General features: G+C 47.8%; 1 protein-coding gene across 1 annotated transcript in view; it reads right to left on the reverse strand.

Moving 5' to 3' along the window:
* Ca-alpha1T (Ca[2+]-channel protein alpha[[1]] subunit T) overlaps nucleotides 1-24,015 on the reverse strand; it is a 170,371-nt gene that overhangs the window by 70,041 nt on the left and 76,315 nt on the right. Inside the window, 3 exon segments of the mRNA XM_037213767.1 lie at nucleotides 6,050-6,221; nucleotides 6,563-6,660; nucleotides 8,833-8,966. Coding sequence (XP_037069662.1) covers nucleotides 6,050-6,221; nucleotides 6,563-6,660; nucleotides 8,833-8,966 — 404 coding nt within the window.

The raw sequence follows: 24,015 nt of genomic DNA on the forward strand, positions 1-24,015 counted from the left end.
TATCTCTCTCTCTCTCTCTCTCTCTCTCTCTCTCTCTCTCTCTCTCTCTCTCTCTCTCTCTCTCTCTCTATCTCTCTCTCTCTCTCTCTCTATCTATAATGACAACCACGATGCTCGGGCAAAGTATTCCAGGGCAATGGAAGCGAAAATGAACGGCATCCCTTCCGCGCGGAGCGTTGCACGGGCACCAATTTTAGCCTTTCCGCTAAACATTCAGCACCAGCGCTTACTCTGAAGCGGGAACGCGACCGAGTGAGTAGCCCAGCACGCCAACACCGCAGCGTTGGGTTTGGGAGCCGTTTTGCACAGGACGGCAGTTTGAGCTGACAGTTGTGCTGGGTGGCCACAAAGCAGGCGTGGTGTTTTTTCGCTGAGCAGTCCGCGGTGTTACAAGTCCGACTGGCTGGGGCTCACCGCCGATACTCGAAGCGGCTGGGGGGTATCTACATCCAAGGAGATACGTCACAGGGTTAAGCAATAAGTCCTGAGTCGTCCTCATCCAAACAGCGTCTGTTTTATTTGAAGCATTACGCGGGCCAATAAGGCAGATTTCGCCATTCTGGACTTGATTGGCTGCTATTTCACATAAATCGGTTTTAGATGTTGCTTGCTACGCAGAGTTAAGTAAGAACGAATGCAAATGTCATAAGCCAAACGTAAGAAGTGTCGCGACTCGTTGTGTTTTGTCTTGCTGCTAACGAAGCTACCCAACACATGGTCTCGTGTCCCCAAGGCAATCACACGTCCGGCTTACGCCAAGAACCGGTTTAATGTTCATGTGAAAGAGCCTAAAGATGCGACTGCAGGACGAAGTTCAGACTACACGGAGGTGAAGCCAGCCTTTTCAAATGACGCAATCATTGGCTACAGCGACTACCACTTCAAAGCTTTGCAGAGGCTTTTGAACCAAACGGTCATCGAATGCCACAGCAGTGACTACATCGCTTAACGAATGGGAAACCAGATGCCGCTGGTGTTTTACGAGCTGACTTTCCCGGACGCCTGGTGGGTCTCCGCTAATCACAACCACCGAATGCGTGCTCCGTAGGGGCCATATGTCTGAGTTCGATTCCAGCCATCGGAAACCTCTGCTGGCCCCTTTTTCTCGGGTTACAGGATAAAAATTATACAACAAAAAGTCAAAGGACAAAGTCAAATGGCAAGAAGTCAAAGGGCCAAAAGTCAGACAGGGTAAAATTCAAATGAAAAATGGGCAGAAAGCCAAAAGTCAAAGGGAAAAAAAGACAAACTTCAAAAAACCAAAAGGATGAAAGTTAGTTGCAAGAATCAAATAGACAAAAATCAAAGGCGATAAAAGTCAAAAATATTAACATCAAAAGACAAAAGCCAAACGGGCAAAGGGTCAGATGTATTAAGCTCGAAAACGATAAATGTCGAAAGCAAGTCAATTAACAACATGTCTTAAGGATTAACTGTAAAATTAACAACGGCAGAGCAGGCTGTAAAATGACTTTCGTGGATTTGACCGGGTTCCAAAACATAACATCGTGCGCCTCTGGTTAGGCGTTCGCGGGGCGGACTTAAAGTGTGTGTGCAGGGGGGGGGGAGGGTAGCGTTTTAAGAGCCCGCCCGCTCAAACAGTCGGAATAAGTCATTTATCGGCTCTGTAACTCCGCGAAAGGAGCATAGGCCGGGTCGCAGATTTGGATAAAAAGGGCTCTTTCGCGTAATGGCAGTGCAGGGTGTAGTTTTTTAAAATGGTCGTTGGCTAAAAAATGAGAATTGGCTCAACCTACCCCAACATATTTTCACAGGTTTCTCCCCAGATTTGGCCCACTTTCCTCCCAAAATTTGGTGGCTGAAGCCTAGGTGAGAGGTGGGTGCCGAAGCCTCTTCCTCAACCGGAAAAGGAAACCACACCCCTTGCTAAGCGTCTTAACTCGCTATGATTTTTCGCAATGTGATGTCTATAGCATCTGAACAGAAAGCTCCATCGCTGGCTAATGGTCTTAAATCACCGTGATTTTTTGCGATGTGACGTCTTTTAGCTTGTCTGTTTACGATTCCTTGAACCACAGAAGACCATGGTCATAGCAGAGCCTTTCCCTCCGACGAGCGGGGGCATAGATTTTGAGCTATGGAAGATTTTTCAGGTGGTTTCGGGCACTCTAGACAAAACGGAGTCTTCTCACATAGAATCCTCCTGGGGAGGCTATCTAATGGGTTTCTTGAGCTTTGGTGCGAAGAAGATAAGGGAACGCACACTATAACTTTATGGCCATTCTCTTTTCCGAACCCTCAAGACAGTACCATACTTTTCTAATCTATAGAACGTGCATGTCACGTTTCTCTATCATTTCGGGCTTAAGGGAGCTTTAGGTCACACCATTTGTTGGATTACTGAGACTAATGAAAGGAGAAGAAAATTTTACACATCAGGTAGCTACGAAAATTTGTAAACGGAATTTGTTGCTTGTTAGCGGTCACTTTTGTGATTGAATAGGTTAAAGTCGTAAAGAGTAACAGCTACTGTTAATAGTGTTTGGCCAATTTTATCAAGTGCCCGTTAAAGTGGTAAAGTATTAACAATTGCATGGGCAGGTATAGTGATGGGATGAGCCATGTAGTTTTCCATGGATACTGTAAGCAGATACCTTTTGTGTAGAAGCCTCAGTCAGATTTACGACTTGATGCAGAAAGGGTCAGAAACACGAATTTATGTCCACTAGCTCAAATATGGGGTGGCAACTGCTCCCTTGATCCCTCCCTGCTGCGCCGTCACTTACTACGCCCACAACTAAGGGGTATCTGCAGGCGTGCAAGGGGCCATGCTGACATTCTTAAAGGGGCCCAGACTGAATGTAGGTGAGACGCACAGACTTGTGGCTGTACAAAGCCTAGTAAAGTACACAGCCTAGTAAATTCCCTGGAACTGATCTGGAAATCAGCGCGCAATGGACAAGAGTTTTTCAGCTTACTTGCTTGAGGGCTGCCCGGCATCTCTTTCATTTGGGCTTGGATTTCTTTGGGCTTGGAACTTGGATTTCTTTCATTTGGGCTTGGAACTCGTCTTTTCCCTTTGATATACAAGTGGGGAAGGCTACAAGGGAATTGGGAGACAAGTGGGAAGCCTATTCATGACGTAGTCCCTTCCGTACTTAATCTCTTTTGAGTTTCACCCCTGTGAGATCTTACATTTAATTTTTGTCTTTTGAGTATCTACATTTTGCTTTTATCTTTTGAGTTTTAAGCAATTAACTTTTTGCTATTTAGCTTGCTGTCCTTTTGACTTTTTGCATATTTAACTTTTGTGTTTGTTGTTTTATCTCTTTGGTTTTCTGCCATTTGACCTTTTGGCTTTTTGACTCATCGCCTTTTTGCCTGTTTAGCATTTGACTTAAATTATGTTTGACTTTTTTCCCATTTGACTTTAACTCATTTGACTCCTTGTCATTTTCCTTCCTAGCTTTAACTTTTTGTCCGGTTACCTCTCTCGCGTCGGAGCAGTGCCTTATGTTTACAGCTCTTCGGATGAAAGTGCATGCACCCTTAGTGTTCTATTGGTGCACTTCCGCCTCCACTGATGCTTCACCGTTGGCTTACATGTTCTGGTGCGTGAGCTAGTACAGTGCTTTTCTGTGAGCTCGGAAAAAATGAGGCACAAATTTGCAGCGACTGTTCTGAAATTCTGAACGCATCTATCGCCGATCGCCTTAGCTTCCCAGCAGAATAAGAAGGTGATTTAATTTGGTCTGGTGGCGACCGAAGCAAAGTTTGCCGAAAGACCAAGGTAACGCTCCGGGAAAGTCTGTGAATTGTGAAGGCCTCGATACGTATCAGGCAAGAGGAAGAACCATGAGACGCGTGGTGAAAAATGTTATTGCCCGAAGCGGAACATGAGTGGGTGAGGCTACGTTCATGAGGTCAAGAACAGGGCTTATATGTGACCATAATACCTGTTCAAGGGCAGGCAATGCACAGGGACAGCGAACATACAGCCCTCTTAACGTGGGGTTTCAGCCCACTGTCTCGCGACGTCTCGTTACTCATGCCAGGGTGCAGTGCTGACATCCCTGAATTGGCCCTGCGACCTTCCATGTAGCGTATTTTCAGCCTAAAACTTGTTGACAAACATCGCAGCGTCAAAAGCAAACAGTTGCTAGCACGGACGATACGGGCGGCACGATAAGACCAAAATTTAGAGGAGATACTCGAACCTCGCCCGGCATCACTTTTGCTAAATGTATCGCGCGATGCATTCAGATGTTTGAAGAATGCATAAGGCAGTATGCGAGCCCCTCCACCAGAGACCTTGACCATGACCGTATGGCGAGAACGCACGTTCTGGCGAGAACCAGAGCGGCGAGAGCCTGCAACCGAACCCAATCGAGTCTGACACGAAACGAAGAAGAGGAACGGGTCATGTACGGCGGTGAGACCTCTTTCTTGAGCAGGAGGCACACAGGAGGAGAACATTCGACGTTGTGACTAAAAACCAGCGGTGCAGACGGCATGCCACGAGAACAGCGGTGAAAGGTGAAATCGCAGGCACGCAGGCAAGACACGGAGAAAAGAAAGAGGAGGAGCCCAAGTTCAGCGATTCATATGAATCATTAAGCTGTTGTTAAGTCAGCCATATCGTAGTCTTGAGATCGCTACATAACTTAATGTGTAAAATTAACTAGCTTTAAATGTCCAGCTAGAATGTATGTTCCAGGACGATGATTCGTTTTAACATGCATAAACAAACCTGCTCTCGCAAATAGCAGTAGTGATCCCGGATACTGCGCAGTGATCGCGCATTATCCGTGTGGCTCTGACGTCATGGTTCTGACGTCATGGTTCTGACGTGGAATCCGCGGCGCGAAGAGGAGGGCGTTGAAGCAGTCCAATGCAGGCCAGGCGGATTGACCGGCACACATGACAGTGCTATGCAGCATGGCGTGCAACTGATCCCAGGTATGTGCTTCCATCAGCAGCTCAAATATAAATTGAGCTCAGCACGGTGCATCGCTTAAGAGGTTTGCCAAATGGGGCTAGTAGCGAACTAAGTTCGCACTGTACACTTGTCTGAACGCGGCCTCAGCTGCTCGCCCCGCACAAACGGCCGTTTGACCGCGCCGGTCACGTGACCTGTCCAGGGGTTCCCAAACCACTCCAGTGCAACGGTGCTTCTACCTGGTAGGCCTGTAAGACTTGCTCATGACCTCAAGTGTTTTGGAGCTCCGGCGCACGGGTGTCAATTTTGGTAAATTATAAGGAGGGGGGATACCAAAGGCCCGACAACCTACATTTCCCCGCCCACCCACTTTTTCCCATCGGGTTTAGCCCACTTTATTTTGGTTAAACAATATATGTTGTAATCTTTGTATAATTTACACAAGTTTTTAATTTAAGCAGAATAGAGTCATGCAAGGTTAGATCCATGGAGCAGACACTGAACGGACGCATCTCTTCTGATCGGCACGTAAAAGCGCCCTTTCAGAGGCCACTTCAGGGCGCCGATGCCGCTCTTCTGAGGCGATCATGGAAGGCGACACACATTTTGGCTGTGGGGGACGACGACGAGACTAGCCACGAAGGACCTAGGTCGGCCTCATTTTCCAGAGCTTTTCATTTTAACCTCACAAACCATTGTGTGTCTTATGGTGCTAGGTATGGAAAGTCTATTACATCGTTCATCCGCTCAGCTGTTACGAGTTGCATCTTGTGGTGAGAGCAACCATGACTCTTTATTATGAGTGGTACGAGACACTACTACGCAGAAAGATCAAAGTAGATAGTCTTTGTGTTATGATCATCTTTCACCAACGTTTATTTTTGCATCATTCCAGCCAAAAACATTGCGGAGGGCCAAGCCACCATTGGAGGGGGGGAGGGGGGAGGGGGGAGCGCTCAACATTGGGGAGGGCCAGGGCCCTCACAAAAGCATACAAATCGACATCCGTGTTCAGGCGCGCTGGATGCTGTTAACCTCTGTAATCAAGACCTTTTTAAGTGAGCTATGAAGCTGGAAAAAGCACCATTCACGTCATAGCGGTTGACGTTATCATCGGCCATAGATGTCGTCGACATCAGACTTACTTACCCCGCGTACGACACGTTTGGCGGCAGCTGGAGAAAGCACCGCTGCCGGAGGATGCCAGCCCACAGCTGCACGCCCACGATGCCGAAAATGAAGAACACGAAGAAACACAGCAGCAGCACGTTGCCTAGCATGGGCAGCGTGTCCAGCAGCAGCATCACTAGAATTCTCATACCTGAAACGGCATCCGCCACTGAAATCGGCGCCCGGCCTTTGATGCGACCGTAATCACATGCCCGGGCGGCCCGCCGCCGACCAATTTAATTGTAAGATAATTATCCGCTGGGTTCAATCTTGAGATGAGCAAATTATAATCAACACGTGAAGTGATGCAGGCCACGAATCAGAGGCAATGTTATTCGTTGTCAGTCGGGTCTGCGGGCACATTCAGCAGCTTCTCGGCGTTTGATCTATGGCAACAGCTCAGCGGGACGTCTGAAGTGGCTCTCAGAGCGCACCCGGAGTCAGAGAGCGCAGATGGGATCAGACCAGGCCTTTGCTCACGCCGCAACTTACTGGGAATCCGGTTAATGGCTCGTAGAGGTCGCAGTACCCGTATTGTGCGGATGGCCGACAGGTCCATGTTTTCCACGTTTAAGCAGTACTCGATCAGACTGAAAAATACAATATTGTACATGCAAGGCCGCACTGCAATACACTAGGTCGAAAGCACAGCAATACATTACAAACACGCAAGGCAAAAATGCGATATAGAATACAATGCAAACAAGACGGTGTGGCAATACAAAAATATTTTAAACAGATGCATAAGGAAAAGCACTAACATACACAGTCCAAAATACATGAATGGATGTTTGAAGATAGTATGGCTTAGGGCCTTAAGCTTGACGTGGCTGCATGCAAAGGCGGCTAAGCACCACTTTTGAATGCTTGAAAGGCCCGCTGTGACCGTTTTGACTGAGCCAGGGGTCAAAACCGAGGACGTTTAAAAATTGTCTTATGTGGTGACACGATGCAAACACCGGCTCCGTTATGTTTGCTTGATAAACGGCATCCTCCATTCGCTCCAACACCATACCTTGGTCAACTCAATGTGTTTAAAACGCACGCTCAAGCCACTTGAAGCCAATCCAGACCCAAACGCTCTTTCATACTCGAGTATACTCTTGTGCTCGTGAAATTAGGAGATTGTGCAGCAGGGCCTGCTATAATTACTGTGATTAATTACTATGAATGGAAATGCACTTTATTAGCTTGGTCTGCAAGAGTTCCTTTGATATCACGTCATTATAAAGTTTTATGTTAAGCATCCCAGTTTTGCTTTCAGAAGCCCTTTCAGACGTCCAAGAAATCGTCGCTTAAAGTTACACAAACAGCCGAGCTCAACCGGCAGCAGCAGTCCACCAGAGCAGCTTAGCTCGACTCCGATCCGCGACTAAGGCAAGCTGGCTTTCCTGGCAGCGCCACACCCCTGCTAAAATGAACTGGTGCCATGGAGGTAACTGATGCTAGCCCTCCCGTCACGCGGCCCCCAGCCCTCCCGTCACGCAGCCCCCAGCCCACCCGTCACGCAGCCCCCATTCCTCCCGTCACGCGGCCCCCAGCCCTCCCGTCACGCGGCTCCCAGCCCACCCGTCACGCAGCCCCCAGCCCACCCGCCACGCAGCCCCCAGCCCTCCCATCACGCGGCCCCAGCCCACCCGTCACGCAGCCCCCAGCCCACCCGTCACGCAGCCCCCAGCCCTCCCGTCACGCGGCCCCCAGCCCTCCAGTCGGGCAGCCCCCGCCAGTCTCCGTGTACCGACCCCCTGCGACGCGACCTCGCAGCGCGGTGGGGATGGGGTTCGCGTGTTGGCTCGTCTGTTGGCGTTGAGAGTCATGGTTGGTTGTGTGGGCGCCCTCGCTTCGCCTCGCCCTTAACTGCTCATGACCTGGACCGTGAAGGGCAGAACGTCGATGACTAATGCAGCGTTGTGGAAGGGTGAGACATACCACTCCACTAAGGCAGGGCGCCACCAGGCACGCTCTGAAGTGGAGAGTGCGAGGCTGTACCGGAGCCAGGCACACTCTGAATGGGGGGTGGGAGGCGTACCGGAGCCAGGCACACTCTGGAGAGTGGGAGGCGTACCGGAGCAGGCACGCTCTGAATGGAGAGTGGAGGCCCGGAGCAGACACTCTGAATGGGGAGTGGGAGGCGTACCGGAGCAGGCACACTCTGAATGGGGAGTGGGAGGCGTACCGGAGCAGGCACACTCTGAATGGGGAGTGGGAGGCGTACCGGAGCAGGCACACTCTGAATGGAGGGTGGGAGGCGTACCGGAGCAGACACGCGGGAAACCACGGCACATCTATGATCGTGCTCTTCAGTTGCAGAAGCTTTACGATCAATTTTTCAACATTTTGTACTTATGTCGGGTCCAGGTCTTTTCGTGCACACGCGCTCCGGTGAGTGCTCGCCAATGTTCTGAGACGACTAATTCTAACATGACTGCCGTACACCAGCAGCACCCGCCAAGCACCCAGTCTGACTGATTTGCGTGGAACCGGTCGCCGCGGCTCGCAAGGCCGCAGACCTGCGTCCCTCATGCTGGTGTTGTTTGCCAAATGGCTGGTGAGTTTTTCATCAGCTAAGTGCCACCGCAAGTCAGGGGTTTATAGCTTTGCCGTTGTGTTTCACACATAGACTTGCGCCCATCTTCACGGAGTGCTCGATGTATTTGAATATACGTGGTTTACAACATGAATGATAATGGAACGCATGAAAGGTCCCTGCACATGTCGTCAGAGCACACTACTGCCATCTAGCGGCGACCGACGACACCTACCCGGCAGCCACGATGAAAAAGTCGAGCCGGTTCCAACTCTCAGCCAGATAGGTCCTCTCGCCATACACACCCATCGCCACCATCTTGATCAACATCTCCACCAGAAAATAGGCGTAAATGATGTCGTCACCAACCTGCAACAGATGTGAACGGCGAATACGGCGAGGGGTGAACATGAGGGAAGGCATACGGTCGATACTAGCGGAAAGTGATGCTTAAAGGACGACAAACCGTGCGTTGAAACACACTTCCTGTCACCTGGCGGCGTCTATCCCGAGCAAGTCTCACGCTACCTTTCTCCATCTGACCACAGCTCATCTAACCCTGAACCCGCCTCGTCTGGTCCCACCCCATCTCACCTCAACTACTTCTTTTCACCTCATCTCATCTCGCATCACGTCAAATCACGTATCTTATTATTTTAACGTCACCTCCACACACTTGATCTTGCTATGGGAAACACCGCCCGCTATGCTCCCTCAGAAGGTCCAGAAGCCTGGCACATGGCGACACTATGTGGGTTCTTATATGGGTATGTACTATGGGTTCTTATATGTACTAATGTCGTTCATCGATAGGTTACAGACATCGCACAGAGCATGATCATGACCGGCATCATAGTATCATCATATTTCATCATAGAACAGATATATATATATATATATATATACACATATTTCTGTAAATCCTTATACACACACACACACACACACATATATTATATATATATATATATATATATATATATATATATATACCTGCAATCTCAATTATTAAATAATACTTTTTAAGACTCAGCAGCCGAAGACACATTCTGTTCGCATTTCCGTGCATGGCTTCTGCAGGAGCGAGCTAACCACACACGGCGGCGCATGTTCAAAGTCCTGATTTGCCCTTCATATGGATTTAAGAATTGGCACCCTCCCTAGGTGGAGGAAGGTGCCAGAATGACTCCAAATCTCCAAGATGCGTATCAAGCAGCGTTTCTTTAATATATTAGAACGAACATGGACAGGCGCCAACCTAATTATCCTACAGCGCGTCTCTTCCGGCGACGTATTGCAAGCGAACCTGTTTGTCCCAATTTCCATAATCAGCTCCCACTAATTGCGGCAGGGCTCGAGAGCGAGGTGGCCACACAGGCGCTGCGCACCATTTGTCTTCCCGAATCTTCCCTTCGGACCGTCACCGGATGAAAATGGAGCGTCATTTGGTGAAGATGGTGTGAAGTCACGGCGTCTCGCGAACAGACGCCAACTGAGAACTACTTATCCAGGGACAGCCTTCGGGAGAAGTGGCCCAAATAGCTGCTGGTCCGGATTGGCATGGTGGGGCAAAAGTTGCATGATGATTGATTCTGTAAGGCGACAGTTGTATGGTGATTGGTGCTAAGGGGTGATAGTTGCGTGATGCGGCATTCGCCCCAGACACGATGTACGCCTGTGCGCACCAGTCTCTGACACAGCGCGCTTCTGTCGCACGCCAACATTCAGAGAAGCCAGCTAGTTTGCTGATTTGCCACATATGTGATTTATAATATATATATATATATATATATATATATATATATACATATAGCACCGAATAAGCAACATACTCACCAAATATACACCACCGTCGTCGTGTATCCGCCCTATCTGGGCTGACTCCCGTCAGACCTAAGCTGCAGCGGGTGAGTTTATAGTGTGATCACCTAAGATTTAGGTAATACGGAAATGACAATGGAGAGTGCCACATGACAGTCCGCTTTGAAATGCTGGAGAATTTGATGCTTCTTTCTATGGAAGGCCTGTACGGTAATTTATTCCACTTGAAATACGCATATATATTGTCACAAAATAAATAACACAGCAGGTGTAGAGGCTCATAAGTTTTAGCGTCTTCGCGACGCACTGGTGTTAGATAGCGAATGGAAAGCGTGCCCTCGACAGCAGCTATCCCGCGCAGCACCGGTGCAGCCATTCGCCCGTGTCACCCGCCACATCCCCCCCCCCCCCCCCTCCCCGACGCCTGCCACTCAGGGGCGTTCTGACCTTCGTACGAGATGCATTGAAGGGTCCCAATGGCAGCATTTAGGTCCCCGGTACCGTGCAACTATCCGCGAAACGGGCTCATCGCAGCTAAACCATCGTCGGCTGTGTCTAAACGGTCAGCAAACAGACCACCACGTGATGCTCATCCCCCCACTCCACGGCAGCTGATCCATCGCCTCGGGTGACCGTGCTCTCTGGCCTCTGACCTTACTGACCTCTGATCTCTGACCTCATCTACGCCCGCTGATAAATGGCGAGCGCTCAGACCCAGCAGCGATGAAAGCTCGGCAGGAGTGGCGCGTTGTGAGAGAAGGAGGAAAAGGCTCATAAGTCTGTATCAGTGTCACTTTCATGCACTTACACAGGCTTGGAAGTGGCGTCATGAATGCCCCGAGGGCGTTTGAGAGCCAGGGAGAATCATTGCATGGGTAAATTAGGTTCTGACTGCTGACATTTAAGATTCAGTCCTTATGTACAGTCTGCCGATTCATTCAGTTTTTGTATAAAGGAACTTCAGTTGGGGCATAAGCTCCTTGGACCAAACCCAATGAAATGCTATGTTTCGTGTTTTAAAACCTGAACGGTATATATTGTTAAGTACTTGCCTGCAAGCTATTTGTTCAGACTGGATTCTGCTGCGAAATTGCAGGATCTCTGTGACTGTATTTCCGAAATTCACCCAGAGTGAAGTGTATAATATTTTCACATTCCAAATAAAAAAACGTATGAAGAACGTGGGCTGGAGTCCAGTTTAGATCACGAGAACATGGCATCGCAGCAGCGATACACTAACATTGATGTAATATAAAACGGACAATGACAGCGAAACATGGATCCGCTCGTATCAGAGCAGAGCGGCTTTGAAAATTGATGCCAGATCTCGGCGAACAGAAAAGTGTGAAACAAACTGGACGATGCAGGCGAGTGTACCGGCTGTAGTTAAGTAATGGATTTCAGAACTCTGTGCGGCTGATAGGTGCCTCAGCGCTTGAACGTGGAGCGGCCGATACCGATGTTTCCGACACCAATCGCAGGCAAAATGCGCCGTTTCCTCGGTCAGCAGAGATGACGTCATTGAACCAAGCAGACGTGTCGTCCAATTTTGTCATGCACAATATCTACGCAAAACATTTGCCATTTTTTTACGATGCACAGCATAAAATTCCTAAAATCCCAAATTACTGCAGATCGATGGATGCGGCTTATAAAACAGATTCCGAGCCTGACGCCAGCCTCCTCTCGAGCCTCTCATAGTCAGTCGTTTTTCCAACATATCTATCGGAACTCTAACACGCAAAAGTTCGTTCCGCGGCTCGCCGCCTGTTAAACTTCTACGAAAGGCGGACGGCATAACTTAGTAATCAAACCCACTGCTAACGGTCGCTAGAGATGTCTCACTTCATAAGCTTGCTTCTTGGCATCGTCTGCGTGGCAACCGACAACGTCTATATATGTCTATCTATGTCTAGCATAATGTCTATCGATCCCCTCTTTCGTCCCACACCGCATTGGGCGTTTTACGGGATAGCCATAAGCCTAGTAAATTTAAAACTGTGGCAAAATTTCACCTGTGGCAAATTTCATAGAAAAACGAGCGCGATACAACAAAGCCTACGTGGCTGGGTGACAAAGGAGCATGCCCATTTTTCGACGACAGTCAAACAAACCGCTGTTGCCCTTACGGCCTGAGTTTTCGGAAAGCAACGTATGTCTCTGATCTACCCTATTCCTTGAATTCTACGCTGGATTCACTATAAAATGAGGTAAATTTTGGGTGAAATTTATCTTTAAGAGCTGATTTCTTGCCTCTATTGACACCTTTGAGCAGTGTCATAGAATTGCCGACTTTGTGTGTAAAGCAACACCCTATGAGGAGGATTTTTCACTCCTTTTCCCCATATTTTAAGTGAATTTTTCACTCCTGTCTGACATTGTCTGATCGCACATGCCAAACCCCAGTTGCCTTTCTGAGGTTTTCAGATGTCATCCAAAACCGAGCTCACTTGAAACCACGAAGCATAAACGAGGCTCCACAGAACCTGGACACCTATGGCTATGTCCTGCCTCACCTACATCTGAATTATGTCTATGTGTGCACAGAGTAAGGGCGCCAGGTACCTCCAAGCCCATGAACCTCAGCGACTCCAGCCGCTTGCGCGCATTAAGTTTGGTTCGTTTACAAAATGCATCACAATCGGCAGCTGTGTGCCAAATGCAAGGTTTTCATGCATCCACTATTGTTTTGGTCTCACCACCACACCAAGAAAGCAGAGCCTAATGCAAACGCTAGCAAGGCTTGGCAGAGAATTTTACTTCACGTATTTCTTTTTTCCCGAGGAAGCTTGACCACTAAATCGCATTACTCCCGAAATGCAGTAGTGAACAAGTCATGAAATGTCTTCTAAATTACATTTACAAGATAAAATATCACCATTTGAGCACTCATGTCACCAGATTTAAGTAAAATCAGCTGATACCAAATTTTTGCCAGAAAAGTATCAGTCTTTATATTTATTTAACTACTTTGTTTTCTTGGTATCATATGAGTGTGATACAACTTTATTCTTCATTCATTATAGATTGCATTTAGAGGTACCATCTGTTGCCTAAAATGTTGACCACTTTCTCTACAAGATGCTCCAACTGCAAACTTGTAAGTATTCCATACATAAATCGGATTAATTCGACAGCCGCCCAAACATATTCGATATGCACCCAACAGTGAACAATTCACAGGGAATGAAGGAGACAATTTGAAGCACAGAACTTATTTTTACCGCCATGTTTGCTCTGTTAAACCCTCGTTTAACCGTTTTATCGGTTCATGGTGGTGCTCAATAATGATAAATCTAAGCCTTTCGAGTGTCTAACTCACCAGGCTACCTGACAAAGCTATCCTAATGCTGCCATATAGAGCTTTGGGACAGACCTGACGCAGCTAATAAAGAAGTGTTTGATGGCGAAATTTTGCCCTCTGGAGATGTTTATCAAGCCCACCTCTTACTTGTTTCGCATTTTAATCTCGCAGGTTGGTGGGCATGATTGACATTTATATTTGGGGGTGGGGGGGTGGGATGACTCTGTCTGCCAGCAGACCATGCAAAAGGTACTGACTTTTTGTTTTGGGGGAGCAGGAAGAAGCCAGTAAGTCTTCTGTTGGCTAATTACCTTACCTGCTTTCAACAAATGATTGGTAACCAGAGCTAGCCATTTTCTGTTTTAATCCATCAAGCTTTGTCATAAGACAAATCACGATGCCACAAGGCATGCAATGGGCTTATTTTTCCATGTTTTTGGTTATTTGCCCGAAATTTCTTGAAGTGGTCCCTCATGGCTGCTTCAACCAGATGTTTTCTTTAGTTGTCATGGTTTACTGACGGGCAAATGACTACTGTATATATGCAATATATGTTTAAACAGGGATACTCTAAACTGCATGGCAATTATAACATGAGTTAAATATTAGTATGTAACATATAGTCAGACCACCGCATTTAAAATGTGAAGCCAACATCTTAAACTTTGCCATTAAATATGAATAAACAAGCCTAAATAGATGCCTTTGCTACAGCTGAAAAGGCAAGCAGCGATACTGGCGTGGTCATCTAAAAGTTATGTTACTTTTGGAGAAGAGAGATTGTTTTGTGTACCATACCCATTATTGCCCTTGGCATAGGTTAACCATGGCAATCAAAATAAACTGTTCAAAGTGATTCAAAGAGCTTTGATTTATGTGTTGTAAAGTTTGTCTGATGTCAACAAACATACCCGGATGACCTGTATAAAAATGCAAGTTGAAACCAGCAGCTTTTTCAAGTTTTTATCACAAGTGCTGCTGTCAGCAGATAGGTGAGTTGAGATGATGTTAAGCATATGGGCTACTCTAAGTTAGGTTAAGTTGGTTAAGCGCAAAACGAGTGGCAACAGGACTTGTGCAAGAATCAGTAACTCACAAAATGTGATACAAACAGGTTACACAGGATGAGATGAAGTAAGGCCTCTTTAGGTTAGGCATAATTAGGCTACATTTATGGAAATAAGCATTGGTATTTTGTAAGAAACAGTGACAAAATGCTTGTTTTCCCTGACCCCATCTTAACACAGGCCAGAGGTATGTCTGTTGAGCTTGACTTGGTGATGGGCTGATGTGTAGCAGTCCTAGGTTTTTTTTTGGTTGGGTGTTTTATGCTTGTTGAATGTTCTGTTGTTATTTTATTATTGAATTCCTTTGCTTTGTTTTATGTTAAAAGTGCCGTGAAAGGGAAGTTTAAAGTGCAGCATCAAATTATTGATGTTAATAATTTTGTATGTTCATTACACTGTCATGAAATTACTATGCTTTAGTGTATTCTTTTTCATGTTAATGGTCTAAGATGTTAAAAAACAGTTTTGTCAGGTTTCTGATATTACGTCCATGCCAACTTAAAATAGATGTCTTTGTTTGCTGAATCATCAGTCACAAGTTCATAAGTTCCATCTTTTGTGGATTTATTTTTTCACTCCCGCACGGTCTTTTGCAATGACATTTTTTACTCCCACCATAGTTCAAAAGCGATTCTAGCTCCCTGCCTTTGAGGGCCTATTACTCCTGTTGTTACGCCGACTTTTGCTAAGCCGTGTCGAGCCCAAGTTAGATGACATACCACAGAAAACAGCATTCAAACTGTCCAAAATACCATCACCAATGCATGTCCAATGTGCACGTGTGGCACCAACAGACAAGAATACCAATTGATGTGATTACGACAGGCCTTTGGCTTCCTTTCTCCGACCCGCACTAAAAGTCCCTCTAACCTTTGGTTCCCTTCGGGAGGAGCCGTGCCTGCCTTTATGGGAGGTTTGCAAACAATACGAAATTGAATTCAGCAAAGCGGGGGTGGGGGGCGGGGTGTGACTGTTCTGCACTATGCTTGCTTCAATTTTGTTCTGTTTGATTGGGTTACACTTGACAGACACTAGCATCGGTCTGAAAAAGGCCTATCGCCTAATGGCCTGAGTGCTATGGTCTACATGGACGCTTTCACGCATGGTATAGCAGGAGAAGCAGGATAAAATTAGAAGCATTGAAACATTAGGACTAAGAAGACGCCTTTTTCGGCGCGAGACAAGCGTAACCACAACGTGCATGAATTTTTTTCGTAGATTAAACTAAGATTTACGTGGGTGTTTTTCCAGGGTGAGTGACAGGGTGTTCACCAAACCGAGTTTCCCCAGCAGGAGCTGCAGGGTGTTCACCAAACCGAGTTTCACCAGCAGGAGCGGCAGGGTGTTCACCACACCGAGTTTCCACCAGCAGGAGCTGCAGGGTGTTCACCACACCGAGTTTCCCCAGCAGGAGCGGCAGGGTGTTCACCAGACCACCTTCGCGCGGTGAAGCACGATATGCGATATAGCCACCTGCGCTATTAGTGGACACATCTGCGGTCTCCCGGGGACGGTGGCTGGTCACAACGCACCAGGTCCGGAAACTGACCCGACAGCTCAGATTAAGGCGTCAATGTCAGGGAGCGTGACGAGACTTGGCTTAGTTTGCGCTATGATCGGATGCCTCCGACGGGATTGCATGCATTGTCTCTGACGCTCCCCTGCACCTGTGTGCTACAGCTAGGACAGTCGTCAAGACGGTGTGATGCCTATAGGGAGGCAATCCAAGCTCACTTGCTGTCCCACAGTTTGAAGCACCTCCACTTCGTTCGTATCTGCTGGCTAGAGACGGATCGCCAGACCACGACCTGTCTGGGTCGGCCTCACCGCAGCGTTGCATAGGAAGGCCTTGCCGGTGCGAGACTCCTTGATAGGCCTGCCAGCTGGGTTAGGACCACGTGAAGCTCCCCCGGCACATTTCACCCGCCGATGACTATGCGATGAGCCGCTCAATCGTCGCCCGACGGCATTCGCACGCGCCAGGACTCCGCGCGTATGGTTAGCTGAGGGTCGGGACGTCCCAGATCACCACCTCCGCCGGCACCTTAGCTGAGGGTCGGGGCGTCCCAGATCACCACCTCCGTCCGGCACCTTAGCTGAGGGTCGGGGCGTCCCAGATCACCACCTCCGCCGGCACCTTAGCTGAGGGTCGGGGCGTCCCAGATCACCACCTCCGCCGGCACCTTAGCTGAGGGTCGGGGCGTCCCAGATCACCACCTCCGCCGGCACCTTAGCTGAGGGTCGGGGCGTCCCAGATCACCACCTCCGCCGGCACCTTAGCTGAGGGTCGGGGCGTCCCAGATCACCACCTCCGCCGGCACCTTAGCTGAGGGTCGGGGCGTCCCAGATCACCACCTCCGCCGGCACCTTAGCTGAGGGTCGGGACGCCCCAGATCACCAACTCCGTCGACAAAATATAGCAAAACACAGGACAGTGACGTGTGTTGCTTTACGGTTGTCTCTGAGTGCGGGTAAGCCTAATTCTACCGTAAATTTCGCAATGGCCCGCAGGAGAATACCCGAAATGCCTTGGATTTGTGAGCAGGGACGGTGAGTTCGTCGGCGTCACAACTAGCTGCAATGTGACACAAAAAGTGTCTGCTCCCTTTCAGATATATCTAAATGGTCCACAAGGAGTAAAGAATCACAATTTTAGACAATATTTACCCTGCCTCGCACCGTCGTACGACCGAGAACGCTTGAATTTTCCAATCGAAGATCTCCAGCGATTATACACGCTTGTAAGTGATCATACCAAGCTAATAGGAAGTACCAAGAACGATCCCCCAGCACTTGAGCTAGTTGGAAGAAGAGCTCCTCGTGCCAGATACGATCAAAGCAATTCCTAGCGTCTAAATCTGAGGCAGATACCGAGTAGCTCCGTCTGGCGTGCCACTGGAAGGACTCAAAAACCACGGGCGACGTCCGACCGATCCGCATCGCTGAACGCACCCGAACCGCAAAGCACGTGAAGGAGACCATCCCCGAAAACTCGCCTAGCAGCAGCAGGTCAGACGTGCCTGCAATCCCTCGTCTCCTTTGGATTGAGACCCGTGTTTCGCTATCGGTACCACTGCGTGTTCTGAGCGCAAATAACAATGCCACAAAAGCCGCTGCAGAATAGGCTTGGAGGAAGCAGCGAACAATCGCGACTCCTATCCGGCGGCTGACCATGCAGGAACGGCCGGCTGTGTGCGGCGGCTGATCGAGCAGCGGCTCTGCGTGTCAGCGCCGGCAGCAGGTCCGTAGCCTTGTGCGAGGTGGCCACACGGGAATCAGAAGTCGGACGGCACGCTGCAGGCTGTGCTGCAGCAGTCCCGCGGGTACAGCTCCTGTTTAGGGGACGACTGCTCGCTGTTGTGATGAATAATAAGGTGAACTCGAAAGTCATCAACACCAGCCCGAGGTTGTGCATGCTGTCAGGCTCTATGTGCGAATGCTGTGCTGCTAAGAACATAATTTACCTGGGTCTGCGCAGAACATGCCGTCATGTTTTTAACACGTTTTCTGTCTATGAACATGTTTTCATTGACGAATTTTCCACTCTGTATGACGTTATCGAGCTTGCAGGCAGGCTTGGCATGTATCACAGTAGAGCTTGTAGACAACAGAGTAAGGGGGCGGCTACACTCTGACACGGCTGGTGCCAGGATCGCCGGCGATACCGTGCTGCCGACAGATGGCTACGCACCTCTAGCCACAGCGCAGCGGCGTGAACGCGCTTTCCGATGGGTGCATCCACTTCATCCAGTCTATTTGGATGAACACATCCAGTCGATGCGGTCTATTTCAATGAGCACTTCAACTCCGTTTGTGTTATCAGGACTTCGCCATAAGGGGTGGATAAGCTATCAGATACGCGTTTATCAACGCCCGTTCCCGCCCGCTCCCTTCATCGCAGATCCAGCAAAGAATATCTGGGCGATTCGCTAATTCACCAGCACGATCCTTGGAATGTCAGCCCAAGGTCGAATATCACAAGTGTGGGCATATGCGGGCTAAGTTTATCAACGCCGTGCGCAATTATGTCACGGCTTTGCATGGATAATAACAGACAATTTGGAACAGCAATCAGATCTAGGCGGCGGGCCCGATTGATAACTGAATCGGTTTCCATTTTGTTTCGGTCTGCTAAATATCCGGTCTCCTGGCAGCATTACCAGCGTAGACCACAGCGTAATGCACTCGAGTCTAGTCTCGGAAAAGGTGACGTTGGAAGAGCTTCGGAAAACCTGAGTACCCGGTCTATTTCTGACGCGCCTGTCGCTCGAGCAGCGCGCGGGTCGCTTGGTGCTCCGCAGACGGTGTATTCACGTCGGCGCTCCGCAGACGGTGTATTCACTTCGGCGCTCCGCAGACGGGGTGTAATTCACGTGGCGCGCCGCAGAACGGTGTATTCACCTTGGCGCTCCGCAGACGGTGTATTCACCTTGGTGATACGCAGACGGTGTATTCACCTTGGCGCTCCGCAGACGGTGTATTCACCTTGGTGATACGCAGACGGTGTATTCACCTTGGTGATACGCAGGCGGTGTATTCACTTACACTATTGCAGTTAGTCTTTATTTGCTCCGGTTACCGCGCTGACGGGCGTCCTCTAAAACACCTGCGGACTTGAATGCATTATGAGTGCATTATCGATATATTATGAATAACAAACAGATAACTTTCTTGCCGGTACAAAATATTAGATCCCTTACGGCCACAAGCGTGCGAATGGTGATAACACATGCGCATGTCATGTGGTGGCGAGGCATGGCGCGCTCAAGCATTTCGCGTCGGCCGAAAAGTGTTACTATTTGGTTTCACATGACGGACAATGACGCACTTATACCACTAAGCTCTCATCTTTCTGGAAAGTGGCTCGTCCAACTCTGCTTCCTTCGTGGACTTTGTTAAAACCGTCCATGGATTTTGGGAAAATCGAAATCGACCCTGATTCCCATCACGATCAATTCACGATCCAGTGACTTTCATGCAACACTCTTCGATCGTTGTTCTTTGATGGTGATTTAGCTTCTTCGAGTCATAGGAAGCGGTGGGAGAGACTTTCTAGCGGAATCGCAGACGTTGTTCTTCCACCTCTGTCTGCTTTATTTTCTTTTCCCTTTTGCTTAGCTTATCGCTATTTTGCGAGCCATTTGTCGCATCAAATCCCAGGAAATCTGATCTCCAGTCACCTGTTCGAACCCAAAATCTTTTCATCTTGCCATCTAAAACTCCTCATCGGCGACTGAAAACATTATTGTCTGCATTCAACGCACCATTCGTTCTTTTCAGCCTGTACTCAAAGAAGTTTCTTTTCGACGGATCCCCGACCACTCTCGCATAGAAGACAGCCTCAGGGCAGATGAACTGGTGAGGGTAGGCTGCCGTCTTCCCTCGACTACGCTTTTAACTCCCGAGGAAACAAGCGAGGAGGCTTCCGAAGTTACTTTTTCTTTTGCCTAGACGCAGTTGGAATATTCATCCAAAGTACCGGAATATGCATGACATCCGAGCTTTCCGGTCACCTCTTTGTTTTGAAAAAGTAGTCAAGCAGTAGACGCAATAGCCGGTCAAAGAAGTAATTTTGACTAGCCTCTGAGAAAGTAACATCCTTTGACCCACCAGCCTATTTTGCGACATGACCCAGATCCGTTCTGTTCTTCGTGTCGACTTTCTCGCTTCCTTTGAACACGTATCATCTCCTGTCCTTGTCTCCCATTCCACCGTGCTCTTCTGCAGCGTTATGCGGCAACGCACAATCTCCCGCCTAATCTTAATCTCTTTCTTCTCACCCTGGCGACGACTACCCTGCACCAATTGGCACTCTATTCTCTTCCGTTACAAAAGCAGGCTTATTCAAATTTACACACAGCTGTAGACTAGACACGCAACTTTGTCCAAAATGGCGGCCCGCAAATCAGCCCTTCCCGGCCACCTAAGAATCTAGCCACCAAAAGGCTGCCGTGCTACCGTGTTTGACCGCCACGGACCACAAGTATGAAGTCGAGTAGTATCTGCATTTTGGCATTTCATTTTAGACCAATGCATGAAATATGCATGAAATATGTCGCACCAGTAACGTACAATGCGCAACACTTCTGCCTTCTGTCAGTGATGCTGCTCAGACAGCAGGGATAAAATTGCGTGGGCAGTAGAATTTCTGTGGAACCAAACCATATCTTAAAAACTGCGATGTCGATTTTCAACCACGAGGTGAAGACAAATATGAAATTTAAAATGGCTTCTCACCGAAATTAACCCGAGATTTCACCCATGTAGTCCTCTCACCCCTGTGCTCACCCTTCTGCTTTACTCTTGTGCTCATCTCAGTAAGCCATAGGCTAGATGTTTTAAAATTATCTGCATCTAGTGATGGTTTTGCATCGACGAAGTGCGAGGAAATACTGCATATTTCATATCGTGGGAAGTTTCTCCAGTTCATTACACCGGATGCGAGCACAAAAAAGCACAAAAATAGTCTCAGGAAAGTGGAAACGTTTGTTCTACGGCACCAGCATTATCCTTCGACCTTGTCACTCTTTCCTACCTCACGGAATGCGAATGCACCACAATATTCGCTCGCCACAACCCGGGTTCGGGAACGACAGACAAGCCCTTATATGCGGTGATGCCTCTAGTACTGGATACAGTATGCAACAGCACGGAATAAATATCTCACGACGGCTTTGAAATGCCGCTTAGGAACTAGGCACTTCGGAGCCATCACAAGAGTACGGGTGCCGTCAAAAAGCTGTACATAGCTTATGTCAGAGCACACCTAGAGTGTTGTGAGCAGCCTTGGTCCCCATGCTTCGCAAAATGTATAAAAAGGCTGAAGAGACTCAGCGAAAAACAACTCTGATGTTAAATGGAAGAGGCAACTTGAAATATAAGGATCGGCTTAACACACTGGATTCGTATGCGCTGAAATGTCGTTGACATAGATCTGATAGGGGTATTCAAGAATATGAAAGCTATGGACAAAGTAGATCTAAAATGGCCACTGGAAATTGCGCCGAGACTTGAAGGAAACCAGTTTCAATCAGCGAAAGGTAGGAGTAGAACTATGAAGAAGCAGATGTCATTTAGTCAAATAGTAGTGAATCATTGCAATGGACTGCCAAACATAGTTGTAGAAATTCCCTCTCTAGCAACGTCTAAAAATCGTTTGGACAAGTTCTATGGGACCAAGGATCTCATTTATAGCCAAATGCCAGCAGGTCAGGTGGTAATATCAGTGTCAAGGATGGGTGACGCCTGGGGTATACCAACCTCCATGTGCTTTTGTGGCTCTTTGTTGTCGTGACGTGTTGATGACTTTGTGTTTAACTGTTCAACATTTCCCTCTAACCGTCCCTCTTATTTCTTTCCTGGACGACCGCCACTGCACCATTTGTGATCTTACGTATGCACAAGGACGATATTAACATCTTGTTTACAAACGCTGTTTGTGCCACATAAGTGTCATTATTCACATGTAGTGATGAACGGAACACTGCGAGATGTTGTTAAATGCTTAAGGAGCATTTCTAACGAAATATAAACTAAGAAAAGCATCTCTACGACATCTGCTCACACTTCATACTGCCCGCTGACTGAAGTCTTCGGATTTATATTAGATGTTTGATTGACGTCATATGTTCAAGTATATTTTTTACACAGACCTTTATACACATTCATATATTAGAAAAGATGGAAGAAGCAAAGCTAAAGAAACATGTTAATGAAACATGTGCGTCAAACACTAATGACAATTAGATAAAGCGTGAAACGTATCGTGCGTGAGAGTCACTGTTATTGTGGTAGTGGGCTGTTTGTTCTTTTGTGCATGAAAACGCCAGCGCAAATATACAAACCTTGCATTACCATTGTTCTAATTTCGATAACTGCCGCGCATGTGGTACACCTGAAACTGCAGCTGTATTGTTTTGACCAGTGAGTGTGACTCGGACGATGAAAATCACAGTTTTCCGGTAATTGTATTGGTCATTGTTATTTATTCCAAAATATGGCTTTTCATGAAGCAGGATCAATTATAGGGAATGTTAAAGAGGAATGAAATGTAAATAGACGCTTGTATTTTGGTAATGTTTCTTCATAAATGTCCCATAGCTTTCGAAATTTAATGCACCAATTTTGCATTCTCTTTTTGTTCAGAGGCGGGTTATTTGCTGGGAAAGAACCAGCCACTATTTGGCCACGCCTGCCTGCCATAGTGAACACCACACGTGCCCACGAATGGTGCCGTTTTGAAGCTGCTCCAGGGGGCTGCGGGAAGGTAGCGATTTTAATTTAAAGAGAATGTGCCACATTTGGAGACATAAAAGCAAACATCATATATGAGAAATACGCTCACCTATACCTACAAGCACACCTTTAACTGGAAAAGACGGCTCTGAACAGTCCAGTTTCCCTGTTTGGCAAGCATACTCCTCAGTACATCGTTTGATTACGTCATGGTACCTCGCATAACAATGATTGAGAGCCAATTAACGGTCGTTATATCTGGAAATCGTGCTCACGAACGCCAGACATGAACGACTCGACAATTACACGTGTTGGCCTTGATTGACGCACGGCTTATGGAATAGCAAGATTTGCACGACGTTACCATGGTGTCACGGGTGCCGGGGTGGCTTTGAAACAGTCTCTCCCAAATGGTCTGCAAATCTTCGGCGTGTAGCTTCCCTTCACGTGTAGCTCAGAAGCTGGAGGGGCTCAGGTCTCAAGAAGGGCGGACAGTGGACTGCACCGCATGATCTTCAAGACGGCTATTTTAGTTAAAATCCTCACACAAATGTGAAACACTTCCATTAAGTGCACCATGTTCTCACAATTACAGCCAAGCGTAGTATACCACTGTGTTTACATATTGACCCACCTGGCTGCTGCGCAATGAAACTCGGCCAAACTTTTTAAGTTTGGACTGTTATTCTCCATAAGAAATGTTTTCATAAAACCTTCGACTGGTGAAAACAAATTTGCTAGTGCGGCCTATATCCATGTAAGGATTCCTGGCGTGTAATTAAGAGTGAGAGCGCGAGCACGCTGGCACAGAATGTGGATGTCTTGGCAACTTAACGGAGGTAAAATAGTGCAAGCATGGTTGTGGTAAAACATCAATTGCTAAAAGCAAGGTGTGAAAGAATACAAAAATGACAAACTCTTTGGCATACTTAATGTTTCATGACAACCGCATTTTTGTTTCAGGTACTCTATATCCGCTGGTTAAATTGCA

Source organism: Pollicipes pollicipes, unplaced genomic scaffold, assembly GCF_011947565.3.
Source record: "Pollicipes pollicipes isolate AB1234 unplaced genomic scaffold, Ppol_2.1 Scaffold_3216;HRSCAF=3773_pilon_pilon_pilon, whole genome shotgun sequence".
In the NCBI taxonomy this organism is placed as follows: domain Eukaryota; kingdom Metazoa; phylum Arthropoda; class Thecostraca; order Pollicipedomorpha; family Pollicipedidae; genus Pollicipes; species Pollicipes pollicipes.